At 48.1% G+C, this 18,458-nt stretch overlaps 1 protein-coding gene across 1 annotated transcript in view; it reads right to left on the bottom strand.

Annotated features, from left to right (window-relative positions):
- The window catches only part of Bcat1 (branched chain amino acid transaminase 1), a 48,215-nt gene extending 30,005 nt beyond the window's left edge, over window positions 1-18,210 (bottom strand). The window contains exons 1-5 of the mRNA XM_038320116.1: window positions 18,004-18,210; window positions 16,731-16,799; window positions 9,932-10,132; window positions 1,938-2,048; window positions 320-439 (exon numbers count right to left, since the gene is read on the bottom strand). Coding sequence (XP_038176044.1) covers window positions 320-439; window positions 1,938-2,048; window positions 9,932-10,132; window positions 16,731-16,799; window positions 18,004-18,210 — 708 coding nt within the window. The remainder of the gene's footprint in view (window positions 1-319; window positions 440-1,937; window positions 2,049-9,931; window positions 10,133-16,730; window positions 16,800-18,003) is intronic.
- Between the last annotated feature and the right edge of the window lie 248 nt (window positions 18,211-18,458).

Genomic DNA, 18,458 nt, shown 5'->3' with positions numbered 1-18,458 from the left:
CACCCACCCGCTGGACAAACATCCCTGCCTCTTCTCCCTTGTTCTTTTCCTTCTCCCTCCCCCTCCATCTCCTGTCTTAGTCTCTCATCCCTGACCTCTGTCCCTCTTCGGTAAATAAATCTCCTTTGTGCTAAGAACTTAGTTTGGGGAGCCTTGAGCTCACAAGGGTTCCTTCAGAACCAACTCCCAAGATGTTCTCTGCCTCCACACGCACTGTGGCACACACATGCCCACTCACATACAAACAAAAAATAAATGCATGGCTTTTAAAAGACTTTTGGAATCACAAAAGCCTTCCCCCAAAGAGAGTCAGGCTTACCTCGGTTCCAATAAACGTGGGGCGGATGTAGAGACTGGCAGAGGTGGAGTAGGGGACCCACTCTTGGTCGATCTGTATGAGCTGCAGAATGCATTCTAGAAGCTCCTCCTCGTCAAACACCTGAGAAGACAGAATCTCCAATGAATGCCAGCAAAGCCCACAAGGTGGGCTTTCTGGTAGGGAACAGACAGGAAACTCAGTTTCTAAGGCCATTCCTGTGTTACAGTCCCAACTCGCTCCTTGAGCAGACATTTTTTATTCGTTCATTCTCCCCCAACATGAAACATCATGAAAGGCATCCATAATAAGTGCAAAGAGGGAAAAAAAGATTCTGAATCCCTTTGGCAAAATAAAAAATTAAGTAAGTATGAATTATTCATAAGGAAAAGATAAAAAGTTAAATCCCAAGGCTTCAAGATGACTCAGCACATAAAGCCATGATGACCAGAGTTGATCCCCAGAATCCACATGGTAGAGAGAAAGCAAGGTTGTCTTATGATTGCCACACTTTGCCTCCCTCCCCCAAAGAAACAAACAAATAAATGAGATTCATTTTTATTTAAAAAGAAATAGTCAGGTCCCATGTACCACACTCACACATCAGTTATAATTAGGTTTTACACTCAAATGTAACAAATAAAACTGTTATTTTAAAATGGACATCTGTGACCTCTTATCTTAAAATCCAATTATAATTGGATTTTATACTCAAATCTAACAAAATATTATGACTTCTATTTAAAAATTGACATCGGTGACCTCACATTCTTAATTATAACTGAATATTATGAACAAGTAGAACAAAATATCTGAATGATATTGGCAACTTTAATGTTCAAAACAACTTCTTCCCCAGGAAACATAAAACACAAACCACAAAGAAAAATAAAGATAAATTTGTCCATTTGAAACTTAGGGACTCCTGGTTTTTTGAGACCGGAAGTCACTAGTTAGACACCCGTAAGGAAGGGCACCAGGGCAGGTCATGCCATCCTGAACATCCTCAGGAATCTGAGGATCTGAGGCAGATTCCTCAGGGGACGGGGACGTCTCCATACCCCACAGGACAGACAGGCTTGGTAAAAGTCCCAAGCGGTTCCCAGGCAGCTGCAGGCCAGAGAAGGACACTTTCAGAGACCTGATGAGTGACACTGGGTCAAACAGCACCGCGGACTAGCAGAAGGGTGACCTCTACACGTGATTGCAGGTGCAGCTGGTCAGAGATGAAGTTTAATCAATCCCATGAATACCTAGGCTAGGAAATCAAAGAAACAAGCCCATTTTCTTGCCCTCCTGAGCCACCTTGGCTAAGTGGTTTGCTCTCCCCAGGTTGGTTCTAATTTTCTTCTCTACACAAAGGCACTAAAATGTACAATAAATGCCTTAAGACGGCTCAGCAAATTAAGGCACTTGCCACCAACCAATGTGGCTGAGAGAACTGGCTCTTGCAAGGGGTCCTCTCCCATTTACTGGAAGTACCCTGCCTATATAATAAAGTCAGCCTTCATACAATCTGTTGAAAACCTGATGCAATTATTCAAGAAGGATTCCTGTCTTGTTTTGTTTGATACAAGACTGGAATAAATCATGAAATGGAAGGTACCACAGATGCACATACCGGCAAAGTGGTCCTCACAGCCGATCGGTACATTCTCTTCATGTTGAGGTCTGGTCGAAACAACCGGATCTTGTTATCAACTCCCCGAAAAGCCTTCAAGCCTTCAAAGAGCTGCGGGGAAAAAGAAGGGTGTGAGCAGGTGACTGAAGACAGTCTGAGTGGGTGAGTCCTTGTCAAAACATGCTAGAATGACTGGAATGGAGAGGGGAGGGGAAAGGGGGAGCCATGGGGAAAGAAAGGGAGGAAAGGGGCCCTCTCAGTACTCAACCTGATAGCAATCAGGAAGGAAGATCAAAAAATACTGATACCACCTCACCTGCTCCTGGCCTGGAGCTGAGTATGTGCCTTTTGCAGGTTAAGGAAGAGAGGGAGGAAGGGAGGGGAGAGGAGGAAGAGAAGGAGGGGAGGGAGGAAGGAAGAAGGGGAGAGGCCAACTGCTAGTCTAGGTTTTTGGAGGCAGTCCTTTTTCAAGGTCCTGCTCAGGAAAGACTGTTCTGACCATCTCACCACCTGATGGGGACTTAAGTCACACACGCCAGAATTTCTTCCCAAGGGTGGGTGCCAAGCTTCACAGAGGGTGAACAGATGAAGGGGTGACCACTGCCCCCTACTGCCCTCCAGGGTGATCACAGGGTGACCACTGCCCTCCACTGCCCTCCAGGGTGATCACAGGGTGACCACTGCCCCCCACTGCCCTCCAGGGTGATCACAGGGGGACCAACTGCCCTCCACTGCCCTCCAGGGTGATCACAGGGTGACCACTGCCCCCCACTGCCCTCCAGGCAGTTGGACACCCTGGAAGTCCCTTCTCACCAGAAGGAAATGAAGAGAGAAGTTGAGGGACTTGTTCAGGCTAATCTGGCATCTCAAGACACGCTCAGAGACACCTCACCCTTAGGGTATCTTTATTCAGTTATCAATCTGTAATGTTCAGTGATTGACAGAGCTAGGTTGGGCCGCCAAGGCTGATATCAACAGCCTGCTAAGAGCTCAAAGTGGTCGAGCTGACAGAAAATTCTAGTTCATTTCTTTCTTTTCCTTCCTCCCCCCCCCCCCTTTTATCAATTTATTTGATGCATATGAGTGTCTGCCCACATGTCTGCATGCACACTGTGTGCACGCATGCCTAGTGTTAGAGGTCAGAAGAGGGTGTCTGGTCCCCTGGAACAAACTATAGGCAATTGTGAGCCATCATGAACCTGGGTCCTCTCCATAAACAGGAAGCACTTTTACCCACTGGGCCATTTCTCTGGCTCCTTTCTCTCAGTACCAAGTATTGATCCTAGGGCGGTGTGCATCTAAGTATCAACTCTACCAACTGGCTACATCCTTAGTCCTCAAAATTCCAACAATCCCTTCAGCAAGAAGGTAACCACTGGTAACAAACGTTCCCTTCAGCAAGAATGTAAACACTAATAACAAAAGCTCCCCGATCCTTTTACTTGAGACAGCAGAGCCCTTTCATCTCTTCTTCAAGGGAAAGTTTGCTAAACGCCCAAATCAGAGCAATCACATCATTTTCCTTTCAAGAGAAAACAGGGTGGCTGAAAACCATGACGTGTTTGGCTCACAAGTTCCTGGCTAAGGAGAGATTGTTGTCCCCTAAGGCTGCAATACTGCAGCCCACCAAACTAGCTGGGGGATAGCTGCTTCATCACACAAAATATTAAAATGATGTTTACTGGAGAGATGGTGAGCAGACAAGATGGCTCAACAGATAAAGAGGATTGCCTCTCCAAGCCCTGAGTTCAACTCCTGGGACTTACATGAGGAGAAAACTGACTCCCATGGGTTGACCTATGACCTGGCAGGTGCATCACGGCACTCTCACCCTGCCCCACACACAGATGCACACAATTTTCACATAGATACACACAAGCATGAGGACCTGAGCTCAAGTCCCAGAATCCACATAAAGCAAAGCGAGGCTTGAGGGACAGACAGATCCCCAGGGCTGGCAAGATGGCCTGCCAAACCTACTTAGTCCCAAGTCAGTGAGTCCCTGTATTAGAGGGCAAGGTGGACACTGCCTACAGAATGACAGACGGTCACACACATTCTCTCACAAACACACACACACACACACAGCAGGGGGCGGGCTTGTGAACTGGAGTTCTCTGAAAAGGTGGCACAAGTCTGAAGACCCCTCAGAACATTCGATAGCTGTGGAGAGTCAGAATGTTGTGGATCCAGAGCACAAATCATCCCGAGTTATCGTTAATCTCCACAGCCACTAATTCTCCACTTCTGTTTCTAACTTCACAATCTTTGGACTTTCAAGTAGATCATCATGGGAGCTAAAAGAACATCATCAGATAGCAGGACTTCTTGATTGGTTTAACCAGCTCCCTCATGTCCTAATCCGTGCATTTCCTAAGAGTGTTGACTGATGTCCTCAGCAGTATGTTTCCTAAGCATGCTGACTAATGTCCCCAGCAGTATGTTTCCTAAGCGTGCTGACTAATGTCCCCAGCAGTATGTTTCCTAAGCGTGCTGACTAATGTCCCCAGCAGTATGTTCCCTAAGCGTGCTGACTGATGACTTGTTTTGTGACTATAAAAGGCTCATGTAACCACTTCCACAGTGGGCCGTGTCTTTCGGGGCAACCTGATCCCATGTTCCCAGGCCATGACCAGTGTTTGACTCAGAATAACCCGTCTCTTTCCGCCTTTGGACCAGAGCAGGGTTTCACACATCATACACCTGCCCCCATGCACAAGAACATTCCCAGGAGAGAAAAAGGATCACCCAAAAGAAAGCTTGGACAAGGACACGCAATGGAAAACTATTGCTTCAGGGACTTGTAAATGACCCTGAGCTGCCCTCAGACCCCAGCAACCACACTCCGCAGCTATGACCTCCCTGGGCAAGGAGGCTAAAGGCCTAGGTCCATGCACCCCTGGACCACAAGCTTCCTTTCTAGATTGAATTCCAAACATGCACTTCCCCAGCAGTCCCTGCCCAAGAGGCCCTGAGCCACAGTCTGCTTCAGTGGGTCCCCTTGTGATGTCTCCATCAAGGCTGGTCAGGGGCCACCTGCACGGCAACAGCATGGGTGTTTACACACACTCGTGTGCTGCTCAAGCCCAAAACACCTGCATGACAGAGGGGCATCCTTCGGGCTGGGCTGCATCCTCACCCCCAATATTTTTACTTTTATTGAAAATATTTTTTCCTCACATAATATATCCTGATTTATGGTGTCTTCTCCTTCTATTCCTCCCAGCTCCCCCTCACCTCACCTCCTTTTCTGTCTTTCATTAGAAAGCAGGCTTCAAGTGATAACAATAAAATATAACAAGATAAAAACAAAAACAACACATCGGAACTGGACAGAATTGACAGAAGAAAAAATGTCCATCTGAAGGTATAAGAATCAGGGACCCAGTCATCCACACACTCAAGAGATCTCATAAAGACACTAAACTGGAAGCCAAAATATAAACACAGAGGACCTGGTGAGGACACGTGCACGCTGCTCAGTCTCTCGAATTCACAGGAGCTTTGCTCAGTCATTCTGAGGGCTTTGTTCTCCTGGCTCCCTCCATCCGCTGGTTCTCCTGTCCCTCCATCCCCTGATTCTCCCGTCCCTCCATCCCTTGGTTCTCCTGTCCCTCCATCCCCTGGTTCTCCTGTCCCTCCATCCCCTGGTTCTCCTGTCCCTCCATCCGCTGGTTCTCCTGGCTCCCTCCATCCGCTGGTTCTCCTGGCTCCCTCCATCCGCTGGTTCTCCTGTCCCTCCATCCGCTGGTTCTCCTGTCCCTCCATCCCCTGGTTCTCCTGGCTCCCTCCATCCGCTGGTTCTCCTGTCCCTCCATCCCCTGGTTCTCCTGGCTCCCTCCATCCGCTGGTTCTCCTGGCTCCCTCCATCCGCTGGTTCTCCTGGCTCCCTCCATCCCCTGGTTCTCCTGGCTCCCTCCATCCGCTGGTTCTCCTGTCCCTCCATCCGCTGGTTCTCCTGGCTCCCTCATTCCCTCTTACACTCTTTCCGCCTCCTTTTCAGTGAGCAGGGGGAGAAGGGTGGTTGGTTGTTCTGAGCTCGGAATAGATTTAATGGGGAAATTTCATGTAGGGCTCAGTGTTCCAAGGTCTCTCACTCTCTGCGTCCTGTCTGGCTGTGGGTCTCTGTATTTGTTCCCATCTGCTGCAGGAGGAAGCTTCCCAAAGGAAGAGTCATTTTATTGCTACATTTTTTTTTTTTTTTAGAACAGCAGTATTTGGCTTCACCCTAGGTCCCTGGGCTACCTGGTCTTCAGTTCTCAGAAGTGCTGTATTTTTATTAGGTCGTAATGACACAGAGAGGACTGTGGGTTTTTACTCCATGACAGAATAACTGTAATTTGAGGGCTATTTTTGTTCTGCTTGTGTTTTCAGGCCAGAAGTGGAACACAGGGCTTTATTCATGTGAGGCAAAGTGCTTGAGCACTGAGCCACATCCCCAACCTGTTATTTTTTTAACTATAATCCCAGCATTTGGGAGGCTGAGACAGGAGGATTACTATGAGTTTAAAGCCAGCTTGCCACCACTAATAATATGAAAAAGTCAAACTGGAATTTCAATCAATCTACTTCAAAACCCTGAATCTTTTAGCCTCAAAAAGATTCACTTCCTGAGGACAGTTCTCAGGCTGTGGTGCCAATGAATCTATCTGGGTTACATAGCTTCAAAAATGAATGGAAACCAGAAACCCACGGGAATTCTGAGCGTTAAGTCTGAGAATCAGGATCCCAGAGGCCACCAGCTTACCAACAGCCTTCTCTGAAGGGGGATGGTCGATTCACCCACCATTTGCTACACAGGGCTTGGCAGAACGTCCACTGGGAGTCAGCTGGGAAAGAAACTAAGAACCCTTGGCTCGGCCTGGCACAGTGGTGCACACCTGTAATCCTGGCGCCTGGGACAGGAGACACAGCTGGGAGTTAAAGGCCAGCTTCAGCTGTGCCGTAAGCTGGAAGCCAGCCTGGGCTATCGGAGACCCTGTCTTTAGAAGACAAAACAAAAGGTACTACAGGTTTGTCTTGATCGTGTTCTAGAATAGCAGGCACCGCTGGGTCAGGGTACACCAATGGACACTGTTGGCGAGGGGTGCTGTCTGAGCTCACAAAGTAGCTCACTCTCTAGGCAAGGCCGGCCTCTCCCACTTCAGACCCAAGTGTGTTTACCCAAGTGTCCTCCGAACCTGGAGCAGGCTGACACCCTGACACCCTCAACCTGTGAGGAAGAGAAAAGCAAACAGCAAAAACACTGTGTCCTTGAGAAGAGCTGGAAAGTCTGTTTATCCCACTGTTTATCCCACGTTTAAAGTCCTGTGGTGGCAATCTGAGGCCAGAAGTTGTTTCAAGGGCAGACCAGCCTCTTTCAGCTGGGAAGGCCAGCAGATCTGTGTGGTCCCCGAGACTGTGTCTCCCACCCAAGGACTAAGCAGGCCCAACTCCACTGAGCTGCCCATTATCAGATAAGATCTGGAGCACCCAGAGTGGTCTGAGCACAGACGCCCCCAGTCCCTTTCTACATGGTGTTGTGAGCACGGATTTAATGACATGATTTCTGCTTGTCCCCTCAATGGGGCTACCGAGGTTGTCTCTCCCGGATGCTGTGAGCCCCCCCCCCCCAACCTGAGTATGCTTCGCTATCTGTCTGTTGAGCCTTTGTAGCTGATACTTGCTGTTCCTTCCTTTACGTGGTGCTCTCTGTATGCTTAAGTTACTCACTCTATGCACGGGTCGTTCTTTGGACTGTATAGACTAGGTCAGCACACATGCTCCCCCTGGTACCACGCAGGGCTCTCCAGCAGTGGTGGAGACCCCTCCGGGGGTCAAATATCAGCTATCTATATATCAGATATTTACATTATAACTCATAATAGTAGCAAAATTAGCTATGAAACAGCAACAAAATAATTACGGTTAGGCGTGTCCCAATGAGGAAGGGCCGCGGCATTAGGAAGGGTGAGGAGCACTGTTCTACAGCCTCGAATGGACTACCTGATCTTACACTTTCAGGAACACAGATCCTCTAGGGGGTGGGCAAGATGGCTCATCGAGTGAAGGGCTTGCTGCTAAGTCTAATGACCTGAGTTCAAGCCCAGACACCCACTTAAAGAAAGGATAGCCTGTTCCCGCAAGTCGTCCTCTGATGCCCACATGTAGACACAGCATGACCCCACACACAAATGAATAAATGTAATAAAAAAATGTAAAGGTAGTATCAGTCAGTATCCATCTTTAACAAAAGTATTAAATCACAAATATTTGTACTTCCCTGGTATGGGAGGTCCTTCTATATATGTGTTGCTTTTATTGGTTAATGAATAAAGAATCTGCCTTGCCTGTGATAGGGTTAGAGTAGAGCTAGGCAGGGAAAACTAAACTGAATGCTGGAAGAAAGAAGGCAGAGTCAGGAGAAGCCATGTAGCCCCACCAGAGACAGACGCCAAGAACTTTACTCGGTAAGCCACAGCCTTGTGGTGATACACAGATTAATGGAGATGGGTTAATTTAAGATATGAATTAGCCAGAAATACGCTTGAGCTATTGGTCAAACAGTATTTTAAATAATATGGTTTCTCTGTGATTATTTCGGGGCTGAGCAACCAGGAACAAACAAGCAGCCTACAACACTCCCCAAGTTCCATAAACCTCCAGAAGCACCTGAAATAGAACTCAAGCCCCATCCCTGTCTGGCCTCTAGACCCTGAATTGTTTTTTAATTTGAAACATCAGCTCTTTAAGACTCTTTTATTTGTATATGCATATACATGTCTGCTCACATGCGTATGCTTGCCCAGAGGCATGAAGGAGCATCTGATCTGCTGGGAGCCTGAGCTGTGGGCCGCCTAGGATGGGTGCTGAGGACTGAACTGAGGCCCAAACCACGGAGCCCTGAATGCTGATGCCCACACCTCTCACTTTGGGCCATTAAATGAGTGACACCAAGTTAAGGTGGGAAATCTGAACTCTAAACACAAATAATTAAATGGGAACGATCTACAGAAAGTACAAGATCTCAGGCTGGAGAGATGGCTCAGAGATTAAGAGCATTGCCTGCTCTTCCAAAGGTCCTGAGTTCAATTTCCAGCATCCACATGGTGGCTCACAACCATCTGTAATGAGGTCTGGTGCCCTCTTCTGGCCTGCAGGCACACATGCAGACAGAATATTGTATACATAATAAATAAATATTAATAAAAAAGAAAGTACAAGATCTCTACAAAGTGCAGCACTGGAATTCAATACTCAGAAATGGTTATTTTTATCATTGCTATTTTCCTATGGTCATTTTCCAAGCCCTTGGTAGCATTTATCTCTAGCACCTTCAATATTCTGTAAAAAGCTATCACATAAAATGAAATGTAGGACCAAGGTAATGTTGGAGCTGGTTAACTATGTGTCTGCAGAGGACCAGGAAATAGATCCTCTAAACAGACAAGCATGAAAGAGCACATTCAATACCATCCCTTAATAAACAAAATCTCAGGCTGATTACAAGACAGCAATTAGCACGGGCATCTGAGTAAAGAGGGAACTTAATAAAATAGCAACAGTCATGGCTTTGAGACTCTGTGAGGTGCCATTCCAGGCCTGGGCTGCCCTGGAAGGAACTACATAGTCGAGGCTAGCCTGGACCCTTCTGCTCACCACTGCTTAGCTTGCTAAGTGCTGAGGTAATGGTCATGACCACCAAACCTGGCTTCGTGTGAACTCTTAGATTTCTAATTTTCCTCATTGTGTGTGTATATACACATAGATATACACATATATATGTACAGATACATTTATTTATATATATACTGATACTTTTTTTTAAACTAGCATCACAGATAAACCAAGACAATCTGCAAAGCTAGTTCTTACATGTGTCCTCAATCCTTTTGGCTTCAGGAGAAACTGGAAGACGTGCATGGCAACCTTTAGTAATGGCAGCTGAGCCTGCCTAGCCCAGAGAAGCTCGCAGGGAGGAGAGTCGTGGCTCCCAGCACCTCCCAAGCACTTACTTCCACACCGTAGTGCAAAGCTGAGGCGGCAGGATGTATAGACAAGTTGTCAAAGGGCTTAATGTGAGGTTTCTCCCATCCTGACGCAGAGGACCACTCCACCGTCAACATGTGATCGGTAAACACAGTTCCAAACACCAGCGAGTCGGGGTCTGGCTTTTCCTTTAACACGGTGGCTGGTGTGATGATGAGGTCTTTGGCCTGTAGACAAGAAATGAGCACCATGAGGGAAGCAATCAGAACCCCGCTGGCTAAATGGTCCAAGGGTCCACAAGTGAATGGCATCCCTTGATGTCTGCAACGAGCGCATAATTTAACAGTAGAGGATCTGAGGAGATGTGTCAGTTGGAGGAGTGCACACTGAGCGTGCAAGAAGCCCTGGGTTTAACCCCACACACCACTAAAAGACCCAGAGGAAAGAGGTTCAGAAGTTCACCAACCTTGTCTAAAAAACAAAACAAGCCTCAGTCAGCAACCCAAGCATAACATCATAACACCGAGAGAACCAAATAGACCAAACCTGCACTTGGAGTTCACACACACACACACACACACACACACACACACACACACACCCCACACACACACAAGAAAGTAAACAAAACTATAATCATAGAGCTGGAGAGATGGCTCAGTGGAAAAGAGCTCTTGTTGTTCTGGCAGAAAATCCAAGCTCAATTCCCAGAACCCACATGGTGGCGTTCACAACCATTCAGATATCCAAAGTTCCTGGGGATCAGACGCTGTCTTCTGACCTCTGTGTGTACCAAGCATGTACACAGTGCATGCACACACATACGTGAAGGCCAAACACATGTAAAATAAAATGAATACATCGAAAAACATATTCTTATAGAAATCAATAATCCCTGCAACAGTGTGGCACTGTACACCTGTTATGCCCACACTCGGGAGGCTGAAGGAGGACGAGAGTCACAAATATGAGGCCAGCCTAGGCTACATAGCGAGTACCAGGCCAGCCAAGGTTACATAACAAGGCTAACTCACAAACAAATCTCTGCAATGACTTTGGCTGTAAAGTCATGAGAAGCAGACCTCAGGGATGGACCCACATGGTAGGTGGGGGGAAAGATGCAGGAAGGGGAGGGGCTGTTCCCCACTCCCACCAGACTCGAGTGGGACCTTTCAGAAAGGAGGGGCATCCTCCAGGGAACAGTGCTGCTCACAGTGGCAGGAGGACCCTTGAGGACGGAGCCACTGCTCCCATGGCTGCATCCATCTTCCCAGGACATTGTGGGCACAAGCCTCCCATGCCTCCAGATGCGCAGGGCAGAGATGAGCGCATCAAAGCGCTCTCCTCTTTGAAGATGGACCAGCAGAGAATGGAGCCTCAGATACAAGCCCTCTGTTCTGGGGGGATGAGATGATGAACAAAGCCCTCCTATTCGGGGACACAGGAGCGAGGGCAACAAGGGCCACAGGAAACAACTGCCCTAGGCACTCCCCACAAAGCGGGCTGGACCATCACGAATGGCCAAAGTCACCTCAGTGCTGATCCCTAACTTGTGAACAGCTAGAGAACAGTAAAAAACAAACAAACAAAAACCTAGGTAGAGAGGAGAAAGCATTTGGTGGGGTGGGGGTGTCCTGTCTGACTCTTGTCACTCAGGCTGCCTCTGCCTCCTGAGAGTTAGAGATGCGCACCACCACCCCAGGTCTAAGTGGGGTACACTGAGCAAGAACTCTACTAAAGGGGCTACATGACCAGCCCCACCCATGGTCTCTGACAAGGAAGACACAGAACAGGGCAGGCTGAAGATGGACAGTGTGCGCTGAAGGATGAGACTGAATTCCAGACATACCTTGTCTTTAAAAAGTAATGCCCATTATTTATTTATTATGTAAACAGTGCTCTGCCTGCATGTCTGCCTGCAGGCCAGAAGGGGGTGCCAGATCTCATCAGCGATGGCTGTGAGCCACCATGGGGTTGCTGGGAATTGAACTCACGACCTCTGGAAGAGCAGCCAGTGTTCTTAACCTCTGAGCCATCTCTCCAGCCCTCCAGACCTAACTTAAACACTGCACAGCCAATGCACACGGGTGGTTTAGAATTGTATTTATTATTGTGTATGTACACATGATAAGTGTGTGTGGGCACACCACAACATCTGTGGGGGTCAGAGGGCAACTTTTGGGAGGTGGCACTCTCCTTCCACCATGCAGGGATCAGACTTATACAGCAACCTTTTCCCACTGAGCCATCCATGGCCCTGACTTCCGTTTTAAGTAATCAAGAATGCCCATGGTTCTTCAACAAGGCTTTCTCTCCTCCCCTTATCAACTACCTCCTCCAGGCAGCTATCAAGATTTACAGCTTGTCCACCCTGCTATTTTTCTCTTGAACGTTAATAAAGTTGTCCTCAAGCATAAAAAAAAAATACTTTCACTTTTCAATAGCCATCTGAATTAAAAGTGACAGGCAGGGAAGGGAACGTTAGTCTTGGCTTTCTACAATCCTGTGGATGCAGCTGAGCAGTCTTGAGCACAGAGAGCCGGCGGAGGGACGTCTATATACCTAGGATTGATGTCTATATACCTAGGATTGACAACTATCTATATACCTAGGATTGACATCTATCTATATACCTAGGACTGACATACTTCAGGCAGATGAGCCAAGCAGGTCATAGTAAAGGCCCTGCAGCAGGAATATAGGAAGGAATGAGAGAAGGAACAGAGAAAGGGTCAGAGGTCCTATGGCTGTCACAGCTGGGAAAACCAGGCAAGGGGTGGACCAAATTAGGAGGCTATGTCCCCACACGCCAATCATGTTCCAGTTCTCAGAGGCCTAGACTGTAGCCTTGGTTATCTCCTTCCCCAGGAATGTAGTCTCCAAAACTTCAGCAGGTACAGGAAGCCACACTACCGCAGGCCAGCCTGTGGGAGGGGCCATCACCAGGGATGGGGGGGAGTCTGTCCCTCATTTCCTGGTGGCTTATCAGTTGCATGAGCAAGCCAGCTAGGGTGGGAAACACTTAAGGAGATATAGGTAAAAGAATCTGAGCAATGTTGACTTTAGTCTGCGAGGCTTCTCCAGATTTCCCTACCTCCATTCCACTGGTTATTCAGGCCCCGGCCCTCAAACCTGGGAGATCAGCAGGAGAGTTGGTGGCTCTCACCGTGTCTGCCCAGCTAAATATCACCTTTGAAACCTGGAACAAATAAGTCTAAACCTCCAGCCCTTAAAGTTTCTAGGTCCATTTTTCTGAAATGCGATCTAGCTGATAGTTTTTTTTTTTTTTCCCCCCCACGGTTGGTCAAGGCAGATAGCTCAGTGGGGAATAAACCTTGCTGTAAACGAAGAAGACCCAAGTTCAAATCCCCAGGCCACGGTCTAGTTTCTAGAATTCTACATTCTGAACCTTTGCCTACAATGCTTCCAGAGTTGGGCCCGTAGCTCAGGGTAGAGAACTTGGCCTACTGTGTAAAATACTGGGCAGCATTACAAAAGGTGGGAAAATAGAAGTGGGGCCACCCAGGCTCCCCAGGCTAAACCCAAGCACTAGGGCTGCCTCATGGCCAAGCCGAGACACAGAGGACATTTATGCTCATTAGTGTTTCTTCTAGGTCAAAGAGATGGCTTGGAGGTCAAAGCACCGGCTAGTGTTACAGAGTTCAGTTCCCAGCACAGTCATACAGCTCACAGACAAGCTTAGCCTCAGCTCCAGCACCTTCTGCCATCTCCTCTGGCCTCCGAAGACACCGCGCACACAGCAACATCCATACAAACACATAAATAAACCATGAAGAAATTTCAAACGCTCGTGGAAAGTCTAAATGAGAAAACCTCCAGGCGTTCCTTCTGTTTGTGTGACCCACAGCATCCTCCCTGACTACTTCCCCTCTCATCCAGAATTGAACATAAAGAATGCCCGGGATCCAGTTTTTTCTCAGCAACACAAAATTTTGTGGCCATCATAATTACACCAAGAACTCCAAATTCCTTTATTTGAGGAAATCTCTGCAATTCTCACTATATAGTCCTAGCTGGCCTTGAGCTCAGAGATGCACCGGTCTCTATGTCCTGAGTAAAGGCAATGCCTGGGGGTGCAGGGAGGTGGGGTGAGGCTTGAAGACATGGCTCAGCAGTTAAGACCACAGCTGCTCTTTCAGAGGGCCTGGTTCAATTCCAGCACCCACATGACAGCTTACACTGATCCATAATGCTGGTCCAAGAAATCCGACATCCTGGTCAGGTCTATGTGGACACCAGACATGCATGTGGTACACACACACACACACACACACACACACACAAAGTAAAAATGAAATAAATCTTTAAAAAGAATGTCAGATGGCTAGTATACACCTCTAATCCCAGAATTTGAAAGGCTAAGGCAAGTGGATTTCTAGGAGTTCAAGGCCAGTCTAGGCTGAAATGGTGAGACCTTCTCTCAGAAAGAAAAAAAAGGGGAGGGGACCAACCAACCAGTATTGGTACAGGGATGTTTTATATCATGGACATTGGAAGATGGTAACTAGAAAATAATAAGATATATGGATAAACACCGAGAATATTAAAAACAAGTTTCTGGGCCAGCTATATGGTTAAGTGGGTAAAGGTGATTTTTGCCTGATGACCTAAGTTTAAAACCTGAAACCCACATGGTAGAAGGAGAGAGTCAAGGCCTACAAGTTGTTCTTTGATTTCACAGGCATGGACCCATCCACGTATACAAAATAAGTAAACAAACACATGCCCTGATCTGCTCAGTGCTTTCTATGGCTCCTCTCTGAGAACCTAAGGGGGTCTGAAGAAGAAGATGCTACAGCTTTGGGGTCAATCAGGGGCAATGTAAGACGCAGAGAGCTCATCTCTTTCAAAGAGGACCCTGGTGGCCACAGTAAGACTCACAGGGAACACACACAGCTCCTTAAAAGAATGAGCTGGAATGATGGCTCATCTGCTAGAGTGCAGGCCAAACCAGGACCCAGGTTTGATTCTCATCACCCGAGTCCAGGGGCTCACAACCATCTGTAGCTACAGTTTCAGAGGATACAGCACATCCTGATCTCCAAGGGCACTCACAGAGATGTGCACACTTACTGCACACACACAAACACACTCTCATAATCAAAAACAAATCTTTAGAAAACATGAAAAAAAAAAAAAAGGCCTGTAAGGTGGTTGAGGGCAAAGGCGCACTACACACGCCTATAGGCTCGCTCCAGGGTGCTCAAGTCATGGTGGGGAAGGGTAGGAACAACCCCTCCGAGTTGCCCCCTGACACCCACACTTGCACCACGGTGCCCTCCCATGATAATTAATAAACAAATGAAAATTTTAAAATGACAATAGATTTGTTTTTAATTTGTAAAGCATTAGATAGAAACAAAGATGGGCTTTCTGGGCCCAGCTGGAAAACATCACCTTCCCTTTAATGGGACCCCGTCACAGTGGGAAAGGGACCTAGGAGAGACCTGGGAGCAAGGTGATGACAGATCCAGGCTAAGGGTGTGACTCAGTCAAAGACACTCTGGGCTTAGTGTGTACAAGGGCCCTGGGTTCAACAGCCAACACTGAGCTTTCAATAAAATCCATCAATCTTATTCCCCAGATTATCAATACTGTCTCAAGCCACACCAAGAACTCAGGACAAGTAGATGGCATTAACACACACAACAAAGTTGTATACAAATTTCAGCTAACAAACACATTACCTTCACTATGAACTTTATCTTGCAATGAATACTCTGTATAAAAGTCTTTTCAGTTAAAAAAAACATATAATAATTTCTTTTGAGAAATTGAATCTCTGTCTTACAAAGGTTAGCAAGAGGTTTGTATGGAGTTCCAGGACAGCCAGAAGGATCCCAAGCTTTTCATGTATTATAACCGAGTTCTGGAAAATACTGGGGATGGAATTCTAGGCAAGCACTTCTGGGAGAACTGCACCCCACCTCCACTGACCAGGGCAGTCTTGGAAGCTCCCAAGCAGTCTATAAGGATTAGCGGTTAAGCCTATTGCTTAGTGCACCAGAAATCACAGAGACAAAATCCACAGCAGCTTACTGTAGCATGTTTTACTATATTTTGGTTTAAAACACAATGGTTGTGAGCAGAGGCTCATCTTGAATGTAGCACGCACCCTTGTTCCCAGCACTGCCCCCACACACCAAGTCTTCCCTGTGGCACAAAAATGATGAGTCAGGTTTCAGCCCCTCCCTGAGCTCTGCCAGGATGTGAGGTCAGAAGGACATTCTGTTCTATGGATGACAATTGGCAGTGGGTATCAGAGCCAACATAGTGGCAGAGCCAAGCACCCATGAAGAACCACACAACCCTGTGGGGTGGGGTGGGGTGGATGATGAAGAACTCGGAGGAGATCTTTATCTTCATCCCTTCAGTAACTCTCCCGGGAAGCAGGAGGCCACATCATACATAAACCACATAATTCAGACGGAAAGAAAACGAAACACTGGACTGTGAGTTCTATGGATTTTTTTAAAGAGGGAAGTCACGGTGTCTTTTTCTTGGAGGAGCAGAGTGAAGGGTTAAGCTGATTCAATTAAACAAAAATAAAAGATCAAAACAAAAACTCAGGTTCCTGTTCATCAGTTGACTCTTTGCCAATAAAATGAATGATTCATAAAATAGAACAAGCAGTTTGCTGCTACGTGGATTTTGTTTTGCTGACTGGAAGCTCGAATGACTTTTTCCCTCACCGGCTGTAATTTAAAATTCAAGAAATCTGTGTACATTTACAATTAAAATTCCCCAACCCCCAATCTCAATGTGAAATGCATTACCTAGCAACTTAACCTCCTGCAGACTTACCCTGAAAGTGTCGGCCACTTCTGATCCTCTTTCTCCAGCAAAGGGCGCCGGGCTTCCATTACTGCAGTCCTTAAAAGTAAAAATAAACCTCCATTAACCAAAGTCAGGTGGGTCATTGCGGGTACCTGATCAAGGGACTCACCATCACAGAAGATGGAAAAGCCGAGCCTGGACGGTTCAATACCCGGCGTCAGCTCCAACCAGAATGACGACCCAGCCTCCCAACCGGCCCCAGGTCTGGCTTATCTTCTAGAAGTTTAGGGAGGGGCTCCTTAAATTCCAGGTCAACCCAGGAGCCAGGGTTCACCCGCAATGAACAAGAAAGCAATTGTCTCCCGAATGTCCAAGTGAGTCGTCTAGACCGAGGGCTTAAGCCATTTATAGGGGGAAAAAAAATCTCCCAAGCGCGTTCAGCCCCGTGGTCTTGTCAATCAGAGGCGCACAATAGGCAAGCAGCTTCAAGAGGGAGGGGGCGCGGACTGACTGGCTGGAACCATTTTCTCCACCCGCAGGGTCCCTGGTACTTTGGCGCCGCCAAAACCTCACACTTGAACAAAACCTCTTAATACTGTTGGCAATTAAATAAATAAAAGACACCGAAGTTCGGAATTAACTAGGGAAAGGGGCAGGCATTCAAAAAGCTGGACGCTAATTTGCTAAATAACTGGAAAGGAGGGAAGGAAGGGGTCCAGGCTTGCAGAGGCTGGGGTGGGATATTTTGAGGTGGGGAAGGCGTTTCCTCATCCTCCAGATTTCCAGACTGTGACACGCGCATCCCTGGTGTCCCTGTAGGGACCCTCAAGTTCTCCCTTTTCCAGTTTGTAACCCCAACATCCCTGTGACAACTCTAGCGTCTCCATTGAACCATGAGTTTCCCCCAAGACCTTCTGGCTTCCCCAGTGGCGACCCCTGAATCCCCACAATAAATCCTCAGTCCCCAGTAGAGACCCCCCCCCCCCGCATGTCCGGTTGAGACCCCCAGGATGACCCCAGAATTCCCTGGAGACACTAGGAGTCCCTGAGTCCTTGGTGGCGACCCGGGAGCACCCATGAATCATCTCCATCCCCGAGTCCCCTGGTAGCGACCTCCGCTGTGATCCCGAGTATCTCAATCCCTATGTCTTCCGTGACGACCCCCGATTCCCCCTTGGCATCCCCTCATGAGCTGTGGCGCCCTGCGGTGATCCCGAGGGCCTCGTGGCGCCCTCCAGCGGTGACCCCCAGACTCCCCCAAGGGATGCTGGGCCTTGACGCCCCTCGCCCAAGCGAGTACCTGGCGGGCCAGGGCTGCAGTTGCCCGGGGCAAGCAGGCCATGACGAAGCTGCGGGCGCGTGGGAATGCGTGGCGCAGCGGCGACACGTGGCGCACGGCGAATCCTACAAGCCCGGGGCTGCAGTTCCGCGTGGCGAGCCCTGGAGGTCCGAATGCTGAGCCACGGGCGAGCACCCGGCACAGGGAGGAGCGCAGACGCTGCAGCATCTCCGTATTGTGGATGCGTTCAGTCACGCGGGGCTGGGCATGCGAATCAAGGGCCCAGGAGCACAAGCGTTTTACTCAACAACTCAGTAGGGCAGGACCCAGGACACTTCTGCGACACATTTACATCACAATGGCTTTCTCTGGAACTCGGGAGGGAAAAGGACTAGGGTTTGAGCTGGGGGGGGACCGGCATTTGCGCCCTCAGGGCCTTGCTACCCTGCTGTCAGCCTCGGAAGCAATCTCCGTGC

This window comes from Arvicola amphibius, chromosome 2 (assembly GCF_903992535.2).
Source record: "Arvicola amphibius chromosome 2, mArvAmp1.2, whole genome shotgun sequence".
Classification (NCBI taxonomy): domain Eukaryota; kingdom Metazoa; phylum Chordata; class Mammalia; order Rodentia; family Cricetidae; genus Arvicola; species Arvicola amphibius.
The sequence above is the reverse complement of the archived record's forward strand: the minus strand, read 5'-3'. Positions and strand labels throughout refer to the sequence as shown.